The sequence below is a fragment of the Oncorhynchus keta genome, chromosome 22 (genome assembly GCF_023373465.1).
Source record: "Oncorhynchus keta strain PuntledgeMale-10-30-2019 chromosome 22, Oket_V2, whole genome shotgun sequence".
NCBI classification, from domain to species: domain Eukaryota; kingdom Metazoa; phylum Chordata; class Actinopteri; order Salmoniformes; family Salmonidae; genus Oncorhynchus; species Oncorhynchus keta.
In genome coordinates, this window is record NC_068442.1 from 45,325,196 (window position 1) to 45,345,582 (window position 20,387).

A 20,387-nucleotide genomic window follows, 5' to 3' on the forward strand; every position below is an offset into this window, starting at 1 on the left:
GACCTAGCATGAAGGAAAGGAGAGGAGGTTTGATGACCTAGCATGAAGGAAAGGAGAGGAGGTTGATGACCTAGCATGATGGAAAGGAGAGGAGGTTGATGACCTAGCATGAAGGAAAGGAGAGGAGGTTGATGACCTAGCATGAAGGAAAGGAGTGGAAGTTGATGACCAAGCATGAAGGAAAGGAGAGGAGGTTGATGACCTAGCATGAAGGAAAGGAGAGGAGGTTTGATGACCTAGCATGAAGGAAAGGAGAGGAGGTTTGATGACCTAGCATGAAGGAAAGGAGAGGAGGTTTGATGACCTAGCATGAAGGAAAGGAGTGGAAGTTGATGACCTAGCATGAAGGAAAGGAGAGGAGGTTGATGACCTAGCATGAAGGAAAGGAGTGGAAGTTGATGACCTAGCATGAAGGAAAGGAGAGGAGGTTGATGACTTAGCATGAAGGAAAAGAGTGGAAGTTGATGACCTAGCATGAAGGAAAGGAGAGGAGGTTGATGACCTAGCATGAAGGAAATAGAGAGGAGGTTGATGACCTAGCATGAAGGAAAGGAGAGGAGGTTGATGACCTAGCATGAAGGAAAGGAGAGGAGGTTTGATGACCTAGCATGAAGGAAAGGAGAGGAGGTTTGATGACCTAGCATGAAGGAAAGGAGAGGAGGTTTGATGACCTAGCATGATGGAAAGGAGAGGAGGTTGATGACCTAGCATGAAGGAAAGGAGAGGAGGTTGATGACCTAGCATGAAGGAAAGGAGTGGAAGTTGATGACCTAGCATGAAGGAAAGGAGAGGAGGTTGATGACCTAGCATGAAGGAAAGGAGAGGAGGTTGATGACCTAGCATGATGGAAAGGAGAGGAGGTTGATGACCTAGCATGATGGAAAGGAGTGGAAGTTGATGACCGAGCATGAAGGAAAGGAGAGGAGGTTGATGACCAAGCATGAAGGAAAGGAGAGGAGGTTGATGACCTAGCATGAAGGAAAGGAGAGGAGGTTGATGACCTAGCCTTTCAGTCATGTTAGGTCATCAAATCAAAGTTTATTGATCGCGTACACAGTTTAGCAGATATTATAGCGGGTGCAGTGAAATGCTTACGTTACTAGCTCCTAAAAATGTAGTAAAATGTCAAACAAGTACGCAAATAATTTTTTTAAATAACAAGAAATATTGAACAAATCCAATTAACCTAAATAGCACTACCAGCCATCAAAACGCTACACATATATACACTGGGTGAATTTCCACTCAATATACTAAGAATGATATGTACAGCAGAATGTATATTAGAGTAAGCACCAGTATGTCAATATTTCTTTACATTTTTACCTTTATTTAACTAGGCAAGTCAATAAGAACAAATTCTTATTTTACAATGATGGCCTACCCCGGCCAAACCATCCCCTAACCCGGACGGCGCTGGGCCAATTGTGCGCTGATCTATGTGACTCCCGATCACGGCCGGTAGTGATACAGCCCAGGATCGAACCAGGGTCTGTAGTGACGCCTCTAGCACTGAGATGCAGTGCCTTAGACCGCAGCGTCACTCGGGAGCACGAATCCAGTGTATAGCAGCTAAGAACTTTCAACCTCAGCTGATATTCTTCACCAGTCTGGTTCTAGACCTGAACATAGCACCGTTTCAGCAGCTACGCTTGTCTTTTAAATAGCTTAGATCACAGGAATCACTCTGCTTCTTTTATACTGTCCACCATCCTCTACTCATTTAAAGAGTGTCTGAAATGGGCCATGACCAGATGTCTTTGTAAGTGGTTTGGGAACTAGACAGAACACAAATGGGTGCTTTCTGATGGTGCCAATGTAGCCGATGTGAAATGGCTAGCTAGTTAGCGGTGGTGCGCGCTAGTGGCGTTTCAATCGGTGACGTCACCTGCTCTGAGACCTTGAAGTAGTGGTTCCCCTTGCTCTGCTTCGAGGGTGACTGTTGACGTGTGCAGAGCGTCCCTGGTTCGCGCCCAGGTCGGGGCGAGGGGACGGACGTAAAGTCTGTACTGTTACACCAAGTCACCTCGGTATTAATAAAAGGTATCCTGCAGGATCTGTCCTCTTTATTATTTATATAAATACTATTGGTCTTTCTGCAAAAAGCTGTAACATTCACATGTATGCAGATGATACTTATCTACGTTAGAGCCCGTTACCGCTGACCGGGCCATGTTAGAGCCCCTTGCCGCTGACCGGGCCATGTTAGAGCCCCTTACTGCTGACCGGGCCATGTTAGAGCCCATTGCCGCTGACCGGGCCATGTTAGAGCCCCTTACTGCTGACCGGGCCATGTTAGAGCCCATTGCCGCTGACCGGGCCATGTTAGAGCCCATTGCCGCTGACCGGGCCATGTTAGAGCCCCTTGCCGCTGACCGGGCCATGTTAGAGCCCCTTGCCGCTGACCGGGCCATGTTAGAGCCCCTTACTGCTGACCGGGCCATGTTAGAGCCCCTTACTGCCGCTGACCGGGCCATGTTAGAGCCCCTTACTGCCGCTGACCGGGCCATGTTAGAGCCCCTTACTGCTGACCGGGCCATGTTAGAGCCCCTTACTGCTGACCGGGCCATGTTAGAGCCCCTTACTGCCGCTGACCGGGCCATGTTAGAGCCCCTTACTGCCGCTGACCGGGCCATGTTAGAGCCCCTTACTGCCGACCGGGCCATGTTAGAGCCCTTACTGCCGACCGGGCCATGTTAGAGCCCTTACTGCCGACCGGGCCATGTTAGAGCCCCTTACTGCCGACCGGGTCATGTTAGAGCCCTTACTGCCGACCGGGCCATGTTAGAGCCCCTTACTGCCGCTGACGAGGCCATGTTAAAACCCCTTACTGCTGCTGACCGGGCCATGTTAGAGCCCCTTACTGCTGCTGACCGGGCCATGTTAGAGCCCCTTACTGCTGCTGACCGGGCCATGTTAGAGCCCCTTACTGCTGCTGACCGGGCCATGTTAGAGCCCCTTACTGCTGCTGACCGGGCCATGTTAGAGCCCCTACTGCTGCTGACCGGGCCATGTTAAAACCCCTTACTGCTGCTGCCGAGGCCATGTTAGAGCCCCTTACTGCCGCTGACCGGGCCATGTTAGAGCCCCTTACTGCCGCTGACCGGGCCATGTTAGAGCCCCTTACTGCCGCTGACCGGGCCATGTTAGAGCCCCTTACTGCCGACCGGGCCATGTTAGAGCCCTTACTGCCGCTGACCAGGCCATGTTAGAGCCCCTTACTGCCGCTGACCGGGCCATGTTAGAGCAGCTTACTGCCGCTGACCGGGCCATGTTAGAGCACCTTACTGCCGCTGACCGGGCCATGTTAGAGCACCTTACTGCCGCTGACCGGGCCATGTTAGAGCACCTTACTGCCGCTGACCGGGCCATGTTAGAGCCCCTTACTGCTGCTGACGAGGCCATGTTAAAGCCCCTTACTGCTGCTGACGTGGCCATGTTAAAGCCCCTTATTGCTGACGAGGCCATGTTAGAGCCCCTTACTGCTGCTGACGAGGCCATGTTAAAGCCCCTTACTGCTGCTGACGAGGCCATGTTAAAGCCCCTTATTGCTGACGAGGCCATGTTAGAGCCCCTTACTGCTGCTGACGAGGCCATGTTAAAGCCCCTTATTGCTGACGAGGCCATGTTAGACCCCCTTACTGCTGCTGACGAGGCCATGTTAAAGCCCCTTACTGCTGACGAGGCCATGTTAAAGCCCCTTATTGCTGACGAGGCCATGTTAGAGCCCCTTATTGCTGACGAGGCCATGTTAGAGCCCCTTACTGCTGCTGCCGAGGCCATGTTAGAGCCCCTTACTGCTGACGAGGCCATGTTAGAGCCCCTTACTGCTGACGAGGCCATGTTAGAGCCCTTTACTGCTGACGAGGCCATGTTAGAGCCCCTTACTGCTGACGAGGCCATGTTAGAGCACCTTACTGCTGACGAGGCCATGTTAGAGCCCCTTACTGCTGACGAGGCCATGTTAAAGCCCCTTACTGCTGCTGAGGAGGCCATGTTAGAGCCCCAACCTGATTTTGTTGCTGTGTAGAAAGCCGTTGATTTAAAATGGGTACTTAATGCGGGAAAAATGAAATGTATCTTTTCTAATTCTCTTAGAAATATCTCAGATAGTTTACATATTTATGCATTGGATGGTTCTGTCATCGAGCAGGTTCCTGACTCCACAAACAGCAGGAAACAGGATGTACAGGCAACCTTCCTGCCAGCTCTTCATTGTGGTGACAACATTTATCAGAATGCAGCAGCCACTTCTCTAAGACCCTTGGATGCAGTGTCTCATGGGGCGGGAGGGTAGCCTAGTGGTTAGAGCGTTGGAATAGTAACCGGAAGGTTGCAAGGTATAAATCTGTTGTTCTGCCCCTAAACAGGCAGTTAACCCACTGTTCCTAGGCTGTCATTGAAAATAAGAATTTGTTCTTAACTGACTTGCCTAGTTAAATAAAGGTCAAATAAAATAAATTATCAGGCCTCTCTTTATCAGAAGTGGCAGGTTTAATATTGATCACTTTGTCAAAAGGTCGACTGGACCTCTAAATTCCTGTAGATCACTAAATTTCTCCCTTTTTGTTCACAACGCTCTGCTGCACAAGCTTCCAACATATCACACATGTCCCTGTTAAAGTAGAGAAGTATGATGCACCAACGGCTCACAGCGTTGGTCAACTCGATGTCCCTTGTGTCTCTACATCGGTTAAATCAATAAGCCTTTGGGGATCACGCATCACAGGACTATTTTGGGGCCCTCACCCGCCTGGTTACCTTTGAAGGCGTCGGCCTGCTGCTCCACTGACTCCCTGACCATCTTCCAGAAGCAGTCAGAAACGGCCAGACTCAGGTTCTTAGTAGTCACCTGGTGGGCCTTCAGCATGCCGTCTCTGGGGTGGACAGAAGGACACCGGTCAGGTTAACGTGCTCCAGCGCAGTTCCATTTCTAATCAATTAGAAAAATTATATAATTGAAAACCATAGCCTTTCACCAAATGAATGAATTGACTGGCAATTCATTTTCTAAACCAAATGTGGTTGGTAGGGAGTGAGGACACCCACCTGAGTAGTCTAGCTGGCAGGGAGTGAGGACACCCACCTGAGTAGTCTAGCTGGCAGGGAGTGAGGACACCCACCTGAGTAGTCTAGTTGGTAGGGAGTGAGGACACCCACCTGAGTAGTCTAGTTGGTAGGGAGTGAGGACACCCACCTGAGTAGTCTAGTTGGTAGGGAGTGAGGACACCCACCTGAGTAGTCTAGCTGGCAGGGAGTGAGGACACCCACCTGAGTAGTCTAGTTGGTAGGGAGTGAGGACACCCACCTGAGTAGTCTAGTTGGTAGGGAGTGAGGACACCCACCTGAGTAGTCTAGTTGGTAGGGAGTGAGGACACCCACCTGAGTAGTCTAGTTGTTAGGGAGTGAGGACACCCACCTGAGTAGTCTAGATGGCAGGGAGTGAGGACACCCACCTGAGTAGTCTAGTTGGCAGGGAGTTAGGACACCCACCTGAGTCATCTAGTTGGCAGGGAGTCAGGACACCCACCTGAGTAGTCTAGTTGGCAGGGAGTCAGGACACCCACCTGAGTAGTCTAGTTGGTAGGGAGTGAGGACACCCACCTGAGTAGTCTAGTTGGCAGGGAGTGAGGACACCCACCTGAGTAGTCTAGTTGGCAGGGAGTTAGGACACCCACCTGAGTCATCTAGCTGGCAGGGAGTGAGGACACCCACCTGAGTAGTCTAGTTGGCAGGGAGTCAGGACACCCACCTGAGTAGTCTAGTTGGTAGGGAGTGAGGACACCCACCTGAGTAGTCTAGCTGGCAGGGAGTGAGGACACCCACCTGAGTAGTCTAGCTGGCAGGGAGTGAGGACACCCACCTGAGTAGTCTAGCTGGCAGGGAGTGAGGACACCCACCTGAGTAGTCTAGCTGGCAGGGAGTGAGGACACCCACCTGAGTAGTCTAGCTGGCAGTGAGTGAGGACACCCACCTGAGTAGTCTAGCTGGCAGGGAGTGAGACACCCACCTGAGTAGTCTAGGTGGCAGGGAGTCAGGACACCCACCTGAGTAGTCTAGATGGCAGGGAGCGAGGACACCCACCTGAGTAGTCTAGTTGGCAGGGAGTGAGGGCACCCACCTGAGTAGTCTAGGTGGCAGGGAGTCAGGACACCCACCTGAGTAGTCTAGGTGGCAGGGAGTCAGGACACCCACCTGAGTAGTCTAGATGGCAGGGAGTCAGGACACCCACCTGAGTAGTCTAGGTGGCAGGGAGTCAGGACACCCACCTGAGTAGTCTAGGTGGCAGGGAGTGAGGACACCCACCTGAGTAGTCTAGTTGGCAGGGAGTCAGGACACCCACCTGAGTAGTCTAGATGGCAGGGAGTTAGGACACCCACCTGAGTAGTCTAGATGGCAGGGAGTCAGGACACCCACCTGAGTAGTATAGATGGCAGGGAGTCAGGACACCCACCTGAGTAGTCTAGGTGGCAGGGAGTCAGGACACCCACCTGAGTAGTCTAGGTGGCAGGGAGTCAGGACACCCACCTGAGTAGTCTAGTTGGCAGGGAGTCAGGACACCCACCTGAGTAGTCTAGTTGGCAGGGAGTCAGGACACCCACCTGAGTAGTCTAGTTGGCAGGGAGTCAGGACACCCACCTGAGTAGTCTAGTTGGCAGGGAGTCAGGACACCCACCTGAGTAGTCTAGATGGCAGGGAGTCAGGACACCCACCTGAGTAGTCTAGTTGGCAGGGAGTCAGGACACCCACCTGAGTAGTCTAGGTGGCAGGGAGTCAGGACACCCACCTGAGTAGTCTAGGTGGCAGGGAGTCAGGACACCCACCTGAGTAGTCTAGATGGCAGGGAGTGAGGACACCCACCTGAGTAGTCTAGTTGGCAGGGAGTGAGGACACCCACCTGAGTAGTCTAGTTGGCAGGGAGTGAGGACACCCACCTGAGTAGTCTAGTTGGCAGGGAGTGAGGACACCCACCTGAGTAGTCTAGGTGGCAGGGAGTCAGGACACCCACCTGAGTAGTCTAGGTGGCAGGGAGTCAGGACACCCACCTGAGTAGTCTAGGTGGCAGGGAGTCAGGACACCCACCTGAGTAGTCTAGATGGCAGGGAGTCAGGACACCCACCTGAGTAGTCTAGGTGGCAGGGAGTGAGGACACCCACCTGAGTAGTCTAGGTGGCAGGGAGTCAGGACACCCACCTGAGTAGTCTAGGTGGCAGGGAGTCAGGACACCCACCTGAGTAGTCTAGGTGGCAGGGAGTCAGGACACCCACCTGAGTAGTCTAGATGGCAGGGAGTCAGGACACCCACCTGAGTAGTCTAGGTGGCAGGGAGTCAGGACACCCACCTGAGTAGTCTAGATGGCAGGGAGTCAGGACACCCACCTGAGTAGTCTAGGTGGCAGGGAGTCAGGACACCCACCTGAGTAGTCTAGATGGCAGGGAGTTAGGACACCCACCTGAGTAGTCTAGCTGGCAGGGAGTCAGGACACCCACCTGAGTAGTCTAGGTGGCAGGGAGTCAGGACACCCACCTGAGTAGTCTAGTTGGCAGGGAGTGAGGACACCCACCTGAGTAGTCTAGGTGGCAGGGAGTCAGGACACCCACCTGAGTAGTCTAGGTGGCAGGGAGTCAGGACACCCACCTGAGTAGTCTAGTTGGCAGGGAGTCAGGACACCCACCTGAGTAGTCTAGGTGGCAGGGAGTCAGGACACCCACCTGAGTAGTCTAGTTGGCAGGGAGTGAGGACACCCACCTGAGTAGTCTAGATGGCAGGGAGTGAGGACACCCACCTGAGTAGTCTAGGTGGCAGGGAGTCAGGACACCCACCTGAGTAGTCTAGTTGGCAGGGAGTGAGGACACCCACCTGAGTAGTCTAGGTGGCAGGGAGTCAGGACACCCACCTGAGTAGTCTAGGTGGCAGGGAGTCAGGACACCCACCTGAGTAGTCTAGCTGGCAGGGAGTGAGGACACCCACCTGAGTAGTCTAGTTGGCAGGGAGTCAGGACACCCACCTGAGTAGTCTAGCTGGCAGGGAGTCAGGACACCCACCTGAGTAGTCTAGCTGGCAGGGAGTCAGGACACCCACCTGAGTAGTCTAGGTGGCAGGGAGTCAGGACACCCACCTGAGTAGTCTAGGTGGCAGGGAGTCAGGACACCCACCTGAGTAGTCTAGGTGGCAGGGAGTCAGGACACCCACCTGAGTAGTCTAGTTGGCAGGGAGTCAGGACACCCACCTGAGTAGTCTAGATGGCAGGGAGTCAGGACACCCACCTGAGTAGTCTAGGTGGCAGGGAGTCAGGACACCCACCTGAGTAGTCTAGTTGGCAGGGAGTCAGGACACCCACCTGAGTAGTCTAGATGGCAGGGAGTCAGGACACCCACCTGAGTAGTCTAGGTGGCAGGGAGTCAGGACACCCACCTGAGTAGTCTAGGTGGCAGGGAGTCAGGACACCCACCTGAGTAGTCTAGGTGGCAGGGAGTCAGGACACCCACCTGAGTAGTCTAGGTGGCAGGGAGTCAGGACACCCACCTGAGTAGTCTAGTTGGCAGGGAGTCAGGACACCCACCTGAGTAGTCTAGATGGCAGGGAGTCAGGACACCCACCTGAGTAGTCTAGTTGGCAGGGAGTGAGGACACCCACCTGAGTAGTCTAGTTGGCAGGGAGTGAGGACACCCACCTGAGTAGTCTAGGTGGCAGGGAGTCAGGACACCCACCTGAGTAGTCTAGCTGGCAGGGAGTGAGGACACCCACCTGAGTAGTCTAGTTGGCAGGGAGTCAGGACACCCACCTGAGTAGTCTAGTTGGCAGGGAGTGAGGACACCCACCTGAGTAGTCTAGGTGGCAGGGAGTCAGGACACCCACCTGAGTAGTCTAGCTGGCAGGGAGTGAGGACACCCACCTCAGTAGTCTAGTTGGCAGGGAGTGAGACACCCACCTGAGTAGTCTAGGTGGCAGGGAGTCAGGACACCCACCTGAGTAGTCTAGGTGGCAGGGAGTCAGGACACCCACCTGAGTAGTCTAGATGGCAGGGAGTCAGGACACCCACCTGAGTAGTCTAGGTGGCAGGGAGTCAGGACACCCACCTGAGTAGTCTAGATGGCAGGGAGTCAGGACACCCACCTGAGTAGTCTAGGTGGCAGGGAGTCAGGACACCCACCTGAGTAGTCTAGGTGGCAGGGAGTCAGGACACCCACCTGAGTAGTCTAGGTGGCAGGGAGTCAGGACACCCACCTGAGTAGTCTAGATGGCAGGGAGTCAGGACACCCACCTCAGTAGTCTAGATGGCAGCGAGTCAGGACACCCACCTCAGTAGTCTAGAGTTCTGGAAGAAGTCCTCTTCGTAGTCTTTGATGGAGTCAATGCTTTCCCCGGCACTGCCTAAAGAACAATGAACAATGAATCACTGATGTGAGTCTAAGGCCTGACCACGGGACAAGTATGACTATAGAACTTTGGTTATGTTATTATTACCCCAGCATGTCCGTTATTCCAGAGAACCCTGGAATTCCTTTTTTCATATATAATATACTAATATATATAACATACATACATACATACATACATACATACATACATACATACATACATACATACATACATACATACATACATACATTTTTTCTTATAATGGAAGCCTGGAGGTTTTTATTTTAGGCGTGAAGATATCTCAACAAGTCTAGACAATAATAAGCAACACTCGTGCTTGGCTGCCACATGTGTAGGTGTCCCAGTAATATTTAAACTGTCTGTGCTAATGAAAATGCTATTTTGAGCCGCTGGACAGAGCACCTGTTTATAGATGAGGAAGTGAACTTTTTCAATTTCCAAAAAGTTTAGCTTAGAGGGGAAAATCGGGGATGCCCTGCGATCTACTGTCTATATTTACAGCCAGAGTGTCATTCAAATAGGCCTAGGGACGATTGCACATGGAATTAAACTCATGTGGCCAAGTTCAACTTCGATTCATCGGCACAAAAAAAAGAAGCCTCTAAACAAAAGTATTCACTGTGAAAGTTGATAAATATAGGTCATTCATATGAAATACTATATATGCACAGCACTTCTTGTTTTCTTGCTCAAACAGCGCAGCACCTGTTACGCACGTGACTCGTATTGTCAGAGGACTTTGGAGTTTGCCAAAAAACTGTAGGTTATTCTGGCTGGAATTGTTACTCTCCTGCCTTTTTGTTAAAATGTTTGACATCGATACACAACACACACATTCTCAACGCCAGCCATGCGTTCTCTCGTAGGCTACACACGTACCTCAAGTCTTCACTTTTCTAAGGAAGCATAAAAACAACAGAACATGTTGAAGTGAACAGTCCTGTCTTTTTTAGATGCGTTTAATTAAGATAGTTCTGTTGTTTGTATGCTTCCTTAGAAACATATAGATTTGAGTTACATGTGTAGCCTAATTTGATTTAAATAAGATCAGATGGGTAGGACCTGAAAGGGGAATGCATCTTACCTTTCCCGGTCACCACAGCAAAGTAACCCAAGGCTTTCATAGGGAACAACTTTCCTTCAACAATCTGTTGAATCTGTAGGGAGAAAAACACATGAATAAAATCCCAGGTGAGAAGGCTTTAGATTTCATTCAGTCTGTACCTCGTGACTGTTTGAGTGTACCATTCAGTTTTTACAACTAATGAAAGGCTACCCCTTTGTGGCTACGGAGGGATATAATAGTTCTCAGACCATTTTAACTTGTCAAATGTATATCGTCCATGCTCATTGGGATTACCTTGACCACGGTTGTCATTTGAGCTTCCCGTTGCAAAACGTCTTGAACGTGTGTGATGCATGTGTCGTGGCGGGTGTGCGAGTTTATATCTCACCCGGTTAGGGCTGGCCAGGTTCTTCTCTGCTAGGTCGACTTTGGTCAGGACAAAGATGGTCCTCTTCCCCTGCGGGTCCATCTGACTGACCAGGTCTGTGACGATGCTGCGCTCTGCATCCACTGACCCATCTGAGGACCAGAGAGATGAAGGGTGAGAAAACAGAAGGTCAGGTAGAGGAAAGGAGAAGAGACAAGAGGACACAGAAGCGGAGGAGAGGAGACCGAAGCGAACAGAGGATCAAAGTGGAGGCGAGGGAGTAAAGAGGAAGAGGAGCTCCAGGATGTTCTGTTTGGTCAGAGGAAGGTGACTGCACTGTTGACTCACCCTGGATACAGAGGATGATGGCGTTGGGGTTCTGCATGTAGTTCTTACTGATGCTGAAGATGGTCTCCTTGGTGTCTGCTGCCATGCCTGCAGTCACAGTCTGAGAGGAACACACACCATCACTGCTCCTACCACTGTACGGTCACTGTTTTCATACACGCGTGTGTGTGTGTGTTTCTGCATGTGCGTGAGTGAGTGAAGTACTCACACTGATGACTCCTGGTAGGTCTACTAGCACCATCCTCTGGATGCCTGGTCCTTTGACACTCAGAGAGATCGTCTGTCACACAAGAGAAAGGAAAAACATTTAGCACTACAAACAGTCAGGGATCGACACAGAGCTGGTACAACGCTGAGTACTAGTGAGCTTTCATTACATAGCTGGTAGACACCCAAATAGCACCCTATTCCCTAGTCTAGTGCACTACTTTTGACCACTCCTTTTGAACAGAGACCTACTATTATATCAAAAGTAGTACACTATATAGGGGGCTCCTGAGTGGAGCAGAGGTCTAAGGCACGGCATCTCAGTGCTAGATGCGTCACTACAGACCCTGGTTCGAATCCAGGCTGTATCACAACTGGCCGTGATTGGGAGTCCCATAGGGCGGTGCACAATTGGCCCAGCATCGTCCGGGTTTGGCCGGTGTTTTATTTATTTTACCTTTATTTAACCAGGCAAGTCAGTTAAGAACACATTCTTATTTTCAATGACGGCCTGGGTTAACTGCCTGTTCAGGGGCAGAACGTCAGATTTGTACCTTGTCAGCTCGGGGGTTTGAACTGACAACCTTCCGGTTACTAGTCCAACGCTCTAACCACTAGGCTACGCTGCCGCTAGGCCGTCGTTGTAAATAAGAACTTGTTCTAAACTGACTTGCCTAGTTAAATAAAGGTCACATAAATAAAATAGGCTACAGGGTGCCATTAGGGATCGACAGGGTGCCATTAGGGATCGACAGGGTGCCATTAGGGATCGACAGGGTGCCATTAGGGATCGACAGGGTGCCATTAGGGATCGACAGGGTGCCATTAGGGATCGACAGGGTGCCATTAGGGATCGACAGGGTGCCATTAGGGATCGACAGGGTGCCATTAGGGATCGACAGGGTGCCATTAGGGATCGACAGGGTGCCATTAGGGATCGACAGGGTGCCATTAGGGATCGACAGGGTGCCATTAGGGATCGACAGGGTGCCATTAGGGATCTACAGGGTGCCATTAGGGATCTAAAGGGTGCCATTAGGGATCTACAGGGTGCCATTAGGGATCTACAGGGTGCCATTAGGGATCTACAGGGTGCCATTAGGGATCTACAGGGTGCCATTAGGGATCTACAGGGTGCCATTAGGGATCTACAGGGTGTCATTAGGGACAGGATCTACAGGGGGACATTGGGGATGCAGGCAGAAGATGTGGAGCAATAGGGAGTTCTGTCCTCACCTCAGGGCTGACTGTCTGTCCCTCCTTGACACTCTTCCTCATTCTCAGCTCAATCTCATGTCTCAGGGCAGCCAGCTGCAGAGAGGAGAGGATCAATGGTTCACGATATGAATGAACCAATCAACAAGTGAAGCGGTGTGAATGAACCCCGATGAAAACCCTGATGAAAGGCTGATTCCATGGTGGGAGAGAGAACGCCTCACTCTTCTATGCTGGGTTAAACTTACGTCCTCCTCTTTTCCCAGGTCAAACTCTCGACTGCTGTCCTTGAACATGGCCACGTGGTGAGGTCCCTCGCTCAGCGTTACCTAGTAGGAGAGAAGCAGGTGGCAAAATGCAATAAAACATTTTTTTTTTTAACATTCAAAGTCCCCTGTCCAAAAGTACAATGCTAGTAACGCTGCCCATCCAGCCAGACCACACAGGCCTCATTCAAACTGTGGACTACAACGTCCCATATGAAACAGTGCAGACCAACAGAAGAAATCCACCAAGGCAGAGCCACAGTAGTAAGACAAGTCTGGACAAACAACAAAGCGGTCATCCCACCACTTAGTAAGCTATATTCTTCAAGAATAATGGCTATATATCAAATCCAAAAATGGATGTGCCAAATCCCAGATTGCCCTTTTAAAATAAGAACATAAATTGGGTCGGCAGGTAGCCTAGCAGTTAAGAGCGTTGGGTCAGTAACCCGAAAGGTCACTGGTTCGAATCCCAGAGCCGACTAGGTGAAATATCTGTCTATGCCCTTGAGCAAGGCACTTCACCCTAATTGCTCATGTAAGTCGCTCTGGATAAGAGCGTCTGCTAAATGACTAAATTGTAAAAAAAAAAAATATATATATATATATCAACACTTCTGCGTCAAATGTATGTAGTTCTATCCTTGAGCTGTTCTTGTCTATTAATGTTCTGTATTGTCATGTTTCATGTTTTGTGTGGACCCCAGGAAGAGTAGCTGCTGATTTTGCAACAACTAATGGGGATCCTAATAAAATACCAAATACCAAAGGTAAAACACTGGCTTCTATACATCTTTGATATCTTTACAGCTACAGCGGAGGAAGGTAGGTGTCTTGAGGGGCTGAGGTAGTCTAGTAAATGAGTTCCTATACCTTGACAGGAGAGCGGGTCATCATTTCTCCAGAGCCCCGGGGGAAGATCCTAGCCTGGGCGATCATCTCCAACACACTGGTCTTCCCTGCACTCTGGTCTCCCACCACCACCACCTAGAGTAGAGGAGAGAGTAGAGAGAGAGAGGGGACAGATTAATGGGGTGGTAGAGGGGAGGGATTAGATGACATTGGTGTGATAGATAGAGACCTACCATTTTACAACAATGCCTTTCCAACAAGAAACAATGTATTTCTGGCAGTACAGTATACAGTACACAAAGGGCTCACAATAACGTCTCCATAATTAGATGGCATTTCCAGAAAGCCATGAGCCACTTGTTGTTCCTTACCCTGGGTAGATGGTCCTGGGTGTTGTAGTTAGAGTCGAAGTCTGAGAGGATGTCCAGAACCTCAGAGTACATGTCAATTAGAGACTTCTGGAGAAGGAATACAGATGGAAGAACACTTAAGAGCAATGCCTGATGGGAGAATTAGTATTTTTACTGCAGAGACTATAAAATAATGTTTCAAAACAAATTTCTTGATGAACTTTACTCACATGCACAACCCTGGTGTGTACGTGTGTCTGTGTGTGTCTGTGTGTGTACGTGTGTCTGTGTGTGTACGTGTGTGTGTCTGTGTGTGTGTGTGTACGTGTGTGTGTCTGTGTGTACGTGTGTACATGCGTCTGTGTGTGTACGTGTGTGTGTGTGTGTGTGTGTGTGTGTGTGTGTGTGTGTGTGTGTGTGTGTGTGCGTGACTCACTCACCTTGACTTTCCTCTGGTGGATGCCCTTCTCATCTTTCTGCAGCACCACTTTCCTCAGGTCCTTGTTCTCCCTCTCCAGTCTCTCCAGCATGCGCTGGTACTTCACCTGAGGACAACAGAGAGACAGAAGACTTCATCTTTAACAACAAATTCTCTCTTTAATTCAGTCGATTTATCAAAGTAAAACTGATGTTTTCTAACCTGACTTTACAATGTCAATGTGGTATAATATGAGGAATCTACTGGAGGAAAGGGATAGACCATTCGGTCCCTTGACCAAATTAAACTGGATTTTTACTGTGTAAATGTGTTCCACTTGGACATGGAAGGATACGGAACATATTGTGCTGTACCTGAGTTCGGAGCAGTTCCTCTTGAAGCTGGTCCACCTTCTCCTTGTCTGAAGACTAGAGACACACAGATCAGTCACAGAGCGAGCAGGTTTATTAAACCTCGCTCTCACAAGTCTGGGACATTGTGATCCAGTCCAAACCCGCTGAGACAACTAGCATCATGACAGACAGCCAACGTGCACATGACAGAGATCAGCGGGCACCACATTGGAGGAAAGACAAGTCAAGGCAAAAAAAGGGGGTAACTATAACTGATTCCATTCCAGGTTGTAGTCATTTGTTTGGTGTTAATCTGTATTACAGGTGAATCACAGTGCAAAAAAAAAATTATCACACAGGCACAAGTCAAATCCAACCCTGGAAAAGACAGTTGAATTATCGCAATCGTCAATGAGAGATCATTATGCAGGTTATTACTCCATGATGATTCACATGGCTTCGGCAGCCTCCAATAATGAACAGTTCCACACCTGCACTGCATTATTGAGTGAAAGAGATCACAAACCAGACAGAGGGAGACCGAGCACCAATGAGTGGATGGATAGGGACGGCAAGGAGGGACAGGAGATTCAAAACACACATACGGTACGCACAAATACAGTACACACACATACAGTACCAGTCAACAGCTTTAGAACACCTACTCATTCAATGGTTCTACATTGTAAAATAATAGTGAAAGACATCAAAACCATGAAATAACACAGAATCATGTAGTAACCAAAACAAGTGTTAAATCAAAATTTATATTTAATATTCTTCAAAGTAGCCACCCTTTGCCTTGATGACAGCTTTGCACACTCTTGGAATTCTCTCAACCAGCTTCACCTGGAATGCTTTTCCAACAATCTTGAAGGAGTTCCCACATACGCTGAGCACTTTTTGGTTGCTTTGCGGTCCAACTCATCCCAAACCATCTCAATTGGGTTGAGATGAGGTGATGAGGTGATTGTGGAGCAAGGTCATCTGATGCATCACTACATCGCTCTCCTTCTTGGTCAAATAGCCCTTACACAGCCTGGAGGTGTGTTTGGGTCATTGTCCTGTTGAAAAACCATTGATAGTCCAGCCATGCTGGTTAAGTGTGCCTTGTATTCTAATTAAATCACTGACAGTGTCACCAGCAATGCACCCCCACACCTCCTCCTCCATGCTTCACGGTGGGAACCACACATGCAGAGATCATCCATTCACTTATTCTGCATCTCACAAAGACATCGGTTTGAACCAAAAATCTCAAATATGGACTCATCAGACCAAAAGACAGATTTCCACAGGTCTAATGTCCATTGCTCGTGTTTCTTGCCCCAAGCAAGTCTCTTCTTCTTATTGGTGTCTTTCAGCAGTGTTTTTTTTCTTCAGCAATTTGACCACGAAGGTCTGATTCACACAGTCTCCTCTGAACAGTTGATGTTGAGATGGGTCTGTTACTTGAACTCTGTGAAGCATTTATTTGCGCTGCAATCTGAGGTGCAGTTATTGAACTTATCCTCTGCAGCAGAGGTATCTCTGGGTCTTCCTTTCCTGTGGCGGTCCTCATGAGAGCCAGTTTCATCAGTGCTTGATGGCTTCTGCAACTGCACTTGAAGATACTTTCAAAGTTCTTGACATTTTCAGGATTGACTAAGCTTCATGTCTTAAAGTAATGATTGTTGTTTCTCTTCGCTTATTTGAGCTGTTCTTGCCATAATATGGACGATCTTTTACCAAATAGGGCTATATTCTGTATACCACCCCTACCTCGTCACAACACAACTGATTGGCTCAAACGCATTAAGGAAAGAAATTCCACAAATTAACTTTTCACAAGGCACACCTGTTAATTGAAATGCATTCCAGGTGACTACCTCATGAAGCTGGTTGAGAGAACGCCATAAGTGTGCAAAGCTGTCATCAAGGCAAAGGGTGGCTATTTGAAGAATCTCAAAAGGGAAATATATTTTGTTTAACACTTTTTTGGTTACTAAATGATTCCATGTGTTATTTCAAAGTTTTGACGTCGTCACTATTATTCTACAATGTAGAAAATAGTACAAATAAAGAAAAACCCTGGAATGAGTAGGTGTCCAAACTTTTGTCTGGTGCTGTACACACAGACGAAAGACAGGGACTGCAGCTGAGGTGATTGTGCTAACTGCTTGCAAATTGCAATGCCGGGATAACAGCATTCTGATTACGGAACTAAGAAGAAAGATCTAGTATTGATTCCTATATCATGATCTAGTCCAGTCCCTGATCTAGTCCCGCCCCTGATCTAGTCCCGCCCCTGATCTAGTCCCGCCCCTGATCTAGTCCCGCCCCTGATCTGATCTAGTCCCGATCCAGTCCCGTCCCTGATCTGATCTAGTCCCGATCCTGATCCAGTCCTGATCTAGGTCTATAATTCAATTAGATTTCACTGTATAGCTGATATCCAGAGTTATTCCATAAGTTCCCTGCTGCATGGTGTGCTGTGTATCACTCCACTCCATGCAGTGTAGGTTAGCGGAGTGTTACGGGAGGAGCGTTTGGTCGCAATCCAGCGGTTTACATGAGAGAGGGAGCCAGGGCTATGTTACTGTGGTACTGAACTGGCATGAGCGGATTCTGAGATTTGCCAGGCATCAGACATGACATTCCACCAGTGGATCACAAAATAGTGTGTCACGGGAAACTGCCCTGACGGATACCACAAGGATGGATGATAATTCATTCAATGCCTCGTTCAAACTAAGAGGAGGTTTGAGGGAGATGGCAGGGTACTATGTTTGGGCAGGCTGAATGAAGCGAGATGGCAATGTGTGCTATGTAGGCTAACTAACACAATGTAGGCTAACTAACACAATGTAGGCTAACTAGCATATGTAGAATACCTAAATAATAGAAAAATAGCTAGCCCAGAATCAAATAAACTGACAAGAACATTTTGGGCAAAGTGAAACAAAAGATGTGGTTAATTAAATAATTGCTACTTATCATTGCATTGTATTCAGCGACTGGAAACTAGCACTACACAATGTGTTGTTAGTAGCATATAGCCTTGGCTATAAAAAGACTGGAAGAAATCAACAATGACCAGAGGTTGAATACAGTACACGACAGTGCCTTCTTGTCCACTTTTCATAAGTGAGCTAAAAAAAAAAAAAGAGTTCTAGGCTTGCTCAATGCTACCAATCCAAACGACATATGACCATAGCAATTCCATCCACCAATTTCATAAACAGTACACTTATAGGATTACCCGGGCAAATTTCCATTAGTCTGAATTTGAACGGCAGGGGGTTTGTCCTTCTTGAGGAGGGTGGGTGGCTTTGGTTCTACCGTTTACGTTCAGACGGGGGCTTCTACAGGTGAGTGCTGGGTGTTGGTGTGGGGCGGGGGGTAGGACCTTCACCGTGCCTTTCTGCCGTGGGGGGTTGGGGCTCGGGGAGCTGGCTGGGATTGGCTTGGGTATCTGCCGCGGCGGCAGGCTCAGAGGTGGAGGCGGCGGTGGAGACAGGCGCAGGGGTGGGCTGTGGGCGGGCTCTGGGCTTGGCTGTGCGTTATTGGCTGTGGAGGCCTGCCTGACCTCCTCCTCAGCCTGCTGGATCTGCTGCTGTATGAGAAAGAGCTCGTCGAGCAGACCCTGAGGGACGTCACAGTGAGAGAGAGGCAGGAGCAACACAGCCGTCAACACAACGTACTGTACCCGTCATTCAAGCAACACACTAACCCAACCAACCAGGCTTCGGGTTGTCTATGCCCACAGGGTCATCATCATAGGACCTCTATGGTCAAATTTCTGTCACTGAATCCATGTCTAGGACTATATCTTGCCACCATCAGAGGTACCCAACAGTCAGGCTTTCTCTGTCACAGACTCCAGGACAGTCAGGAGACTGAAAGCGGACGAGGCAACAGATACCACAACCAGCACAAGTGGGTAAGATTCTGTACAGATTTCTTAGCAGTCCTCCATAGTGTCCACTGCTATGGCTTTTATAGTAATACTAAAACAACCGATGCCTACCAACTTACACAATGATCATGCTATTCGATGCAATGAAAATATGACACATGAACAATCTGGAAAACGGTCTTAATATTCAACAGGTTTTAGGATAATGTAGATGTGGAGACATTATTGAATTTCGGATAAACTACTAAAATAATTGCTGATATTAAAAAAATGTAATATAATCACTGTAAAAATTGTGGGATGATTGTCATTATCATACAATTAAATGATCTGCTAAAATCAGCCTGATGATAAACGAAGCTAGCTACACAGGGAAGAGGGTTTTAAAATTCCAGTAACATTATTAACATCCCTGGGTTTTTCAGAAATCCCAGTTGGAAGATTTGACGGAACCAGAAGGGAATAAGCAGGAAATCTGTGAATCTTCCAACCACCATTTCTGGGAAAACCTGGGAAAACTGGAAAAGTTACAGTAGCAGAATGTTGCAACCCCTAGCAGGGAATGAGTGATCTGTCGGGGATGGAGCAAGAAGCTTGCTGAAGCCCAGGGGAAGATGAGCAAAGCCACAGTCCAATGATCCTCAACTCATCCCTCTCCCTTGGTTTTAGCAGCCCAATGAACAGTACATCCAAAAACTGAGGCAACTGTTTATATTGAGAGACTTTCCAAACATGTCTGAAGCAGGGTTGGGGTCCATGTGTTTTATCTCAGTCCATTCAGGTAATTAATAGAAATTCTATATCAAACTCATTCATTTAAAATACAAATAAACATTGGCTGAGTTGAGACAAAATTGACCCCAACTCAGGAATCAAGTTGATCTATGATAATGTTTTCCCATGTTTGGGACCACTGCTTAAGTCTGAAACATGTTCCTCTTAAAGTCACCGGAGTTCAACAGTGTGAAAGGTTGAAAAGTGGAAAACAACATTAAAAGCAGGACTACTCCACTGAACATGGAGACAGCCGTGTAAGAGCTCTTGAGAGGAGAGGAACAAGACAAAAATGGATGAACTGAGAAGAGAACAGAACAGGATGCAAAACAGTGTCATGGTTCAGAAGCTAAAGAGCATTATGTCATGAATGCAGCACAAGGCTTCTGGAAAAAACAAACACATGGAGAAGCATGAGATGAAAAAGCAACGGCAAGTATCCTCATATGTACGTATAGCAGTAGCCTGTATTCATATTCTACCGATGAAGTTACATTCTGTAAGGTCAAGCACTGAACTTTCAAAAAATGATACATGGATCGTTCTAACACAAGAAATAAGAATATTACCGACAGCATACAAATGCACAAGAGAAAGACTGGCACAGTAGAATGAAACTCGGTCCTACAGAGTACAAATGTCGAAGAAAACCATTGGTCCAAACCTCATGTCTCTATTATAATCTGTTAAGTTATTGGAGTTTCTACCCCTGTAGGATGGCCAGAACTTGTCATCTTTATTCTTTATTCTCGAATCCATAGGTCATAAAACAATATAGATATGGATTTTGAGACATGTAGTATTTTCATATTTTAGTAAACACTTTTCATATTAAAATGAGAAATTTCTCAAAAAAAAATGCGTATCTCTGAAATGCCAACAGAGCATC

General features: G+C 48.4%; 1 protein-coding gene across 2 annotated transcripts in view; it reads right to left on the reverse strand.

Moving 5' to 3' along the window:
• LOC118372741 (dynamin-like 120 kDa protein, mitochondrial) overlaps window positions 1-20,387 on the reverse strand; it is a 95,027-nt gene that overhangs the window by 59,966 nt on the left and 14,674 nt on the right. For both annotated transcript variants that reach the window (XM_052475327.1, XM_052475326.1), the window contains 12 exons: window positions 14,848-14,901; window positions 14,496-14,600; window positions 14,077-14,163; window positions 13,727-13,840; window positions 12,836-12,916; window positions 12,609-12,683; window positions 11,374-11,445; window positions 11,166-11,265; window positions 10,839-10,969; window positions 10,469-10,541; window positions 9,303-9,375; window positions 4,762-4,877 (listed from right to left, as the gene is read on the reverse strand). In XM_052475327.1, coding sequence (XP_052331287.1) covers window positions 4,762-4,877; window positions 9,303-9,375; window positions 10,469-10,541; window positions 10,839-10,969; window positions 11,166-11,265; window positions 11,374-11,445; window positions 12,609-12,683; window positions 12,836-12,916; window positions 13,727-13,840; window positions 14,077-14,163; window positions 14,496-14,600; window positions 14,848-14,901 — 1,081 coding nt within the window. The remainder of the gene's footprint in view (window positions 1-4,761; window positions 4,878-9,302; window positions 9,376-10,468; window positions 10,542-10,838; window positions 10,970-11,165; window positions 11,266-11,373; window positions 11,446-12,608; window positions 12,684-12,835; window positions 12,917-13,726; window positions 13,841-14,076; window positions 14,164-14,495; window positions 14,601-14,847; window positions 14,902-20,387) is intronic.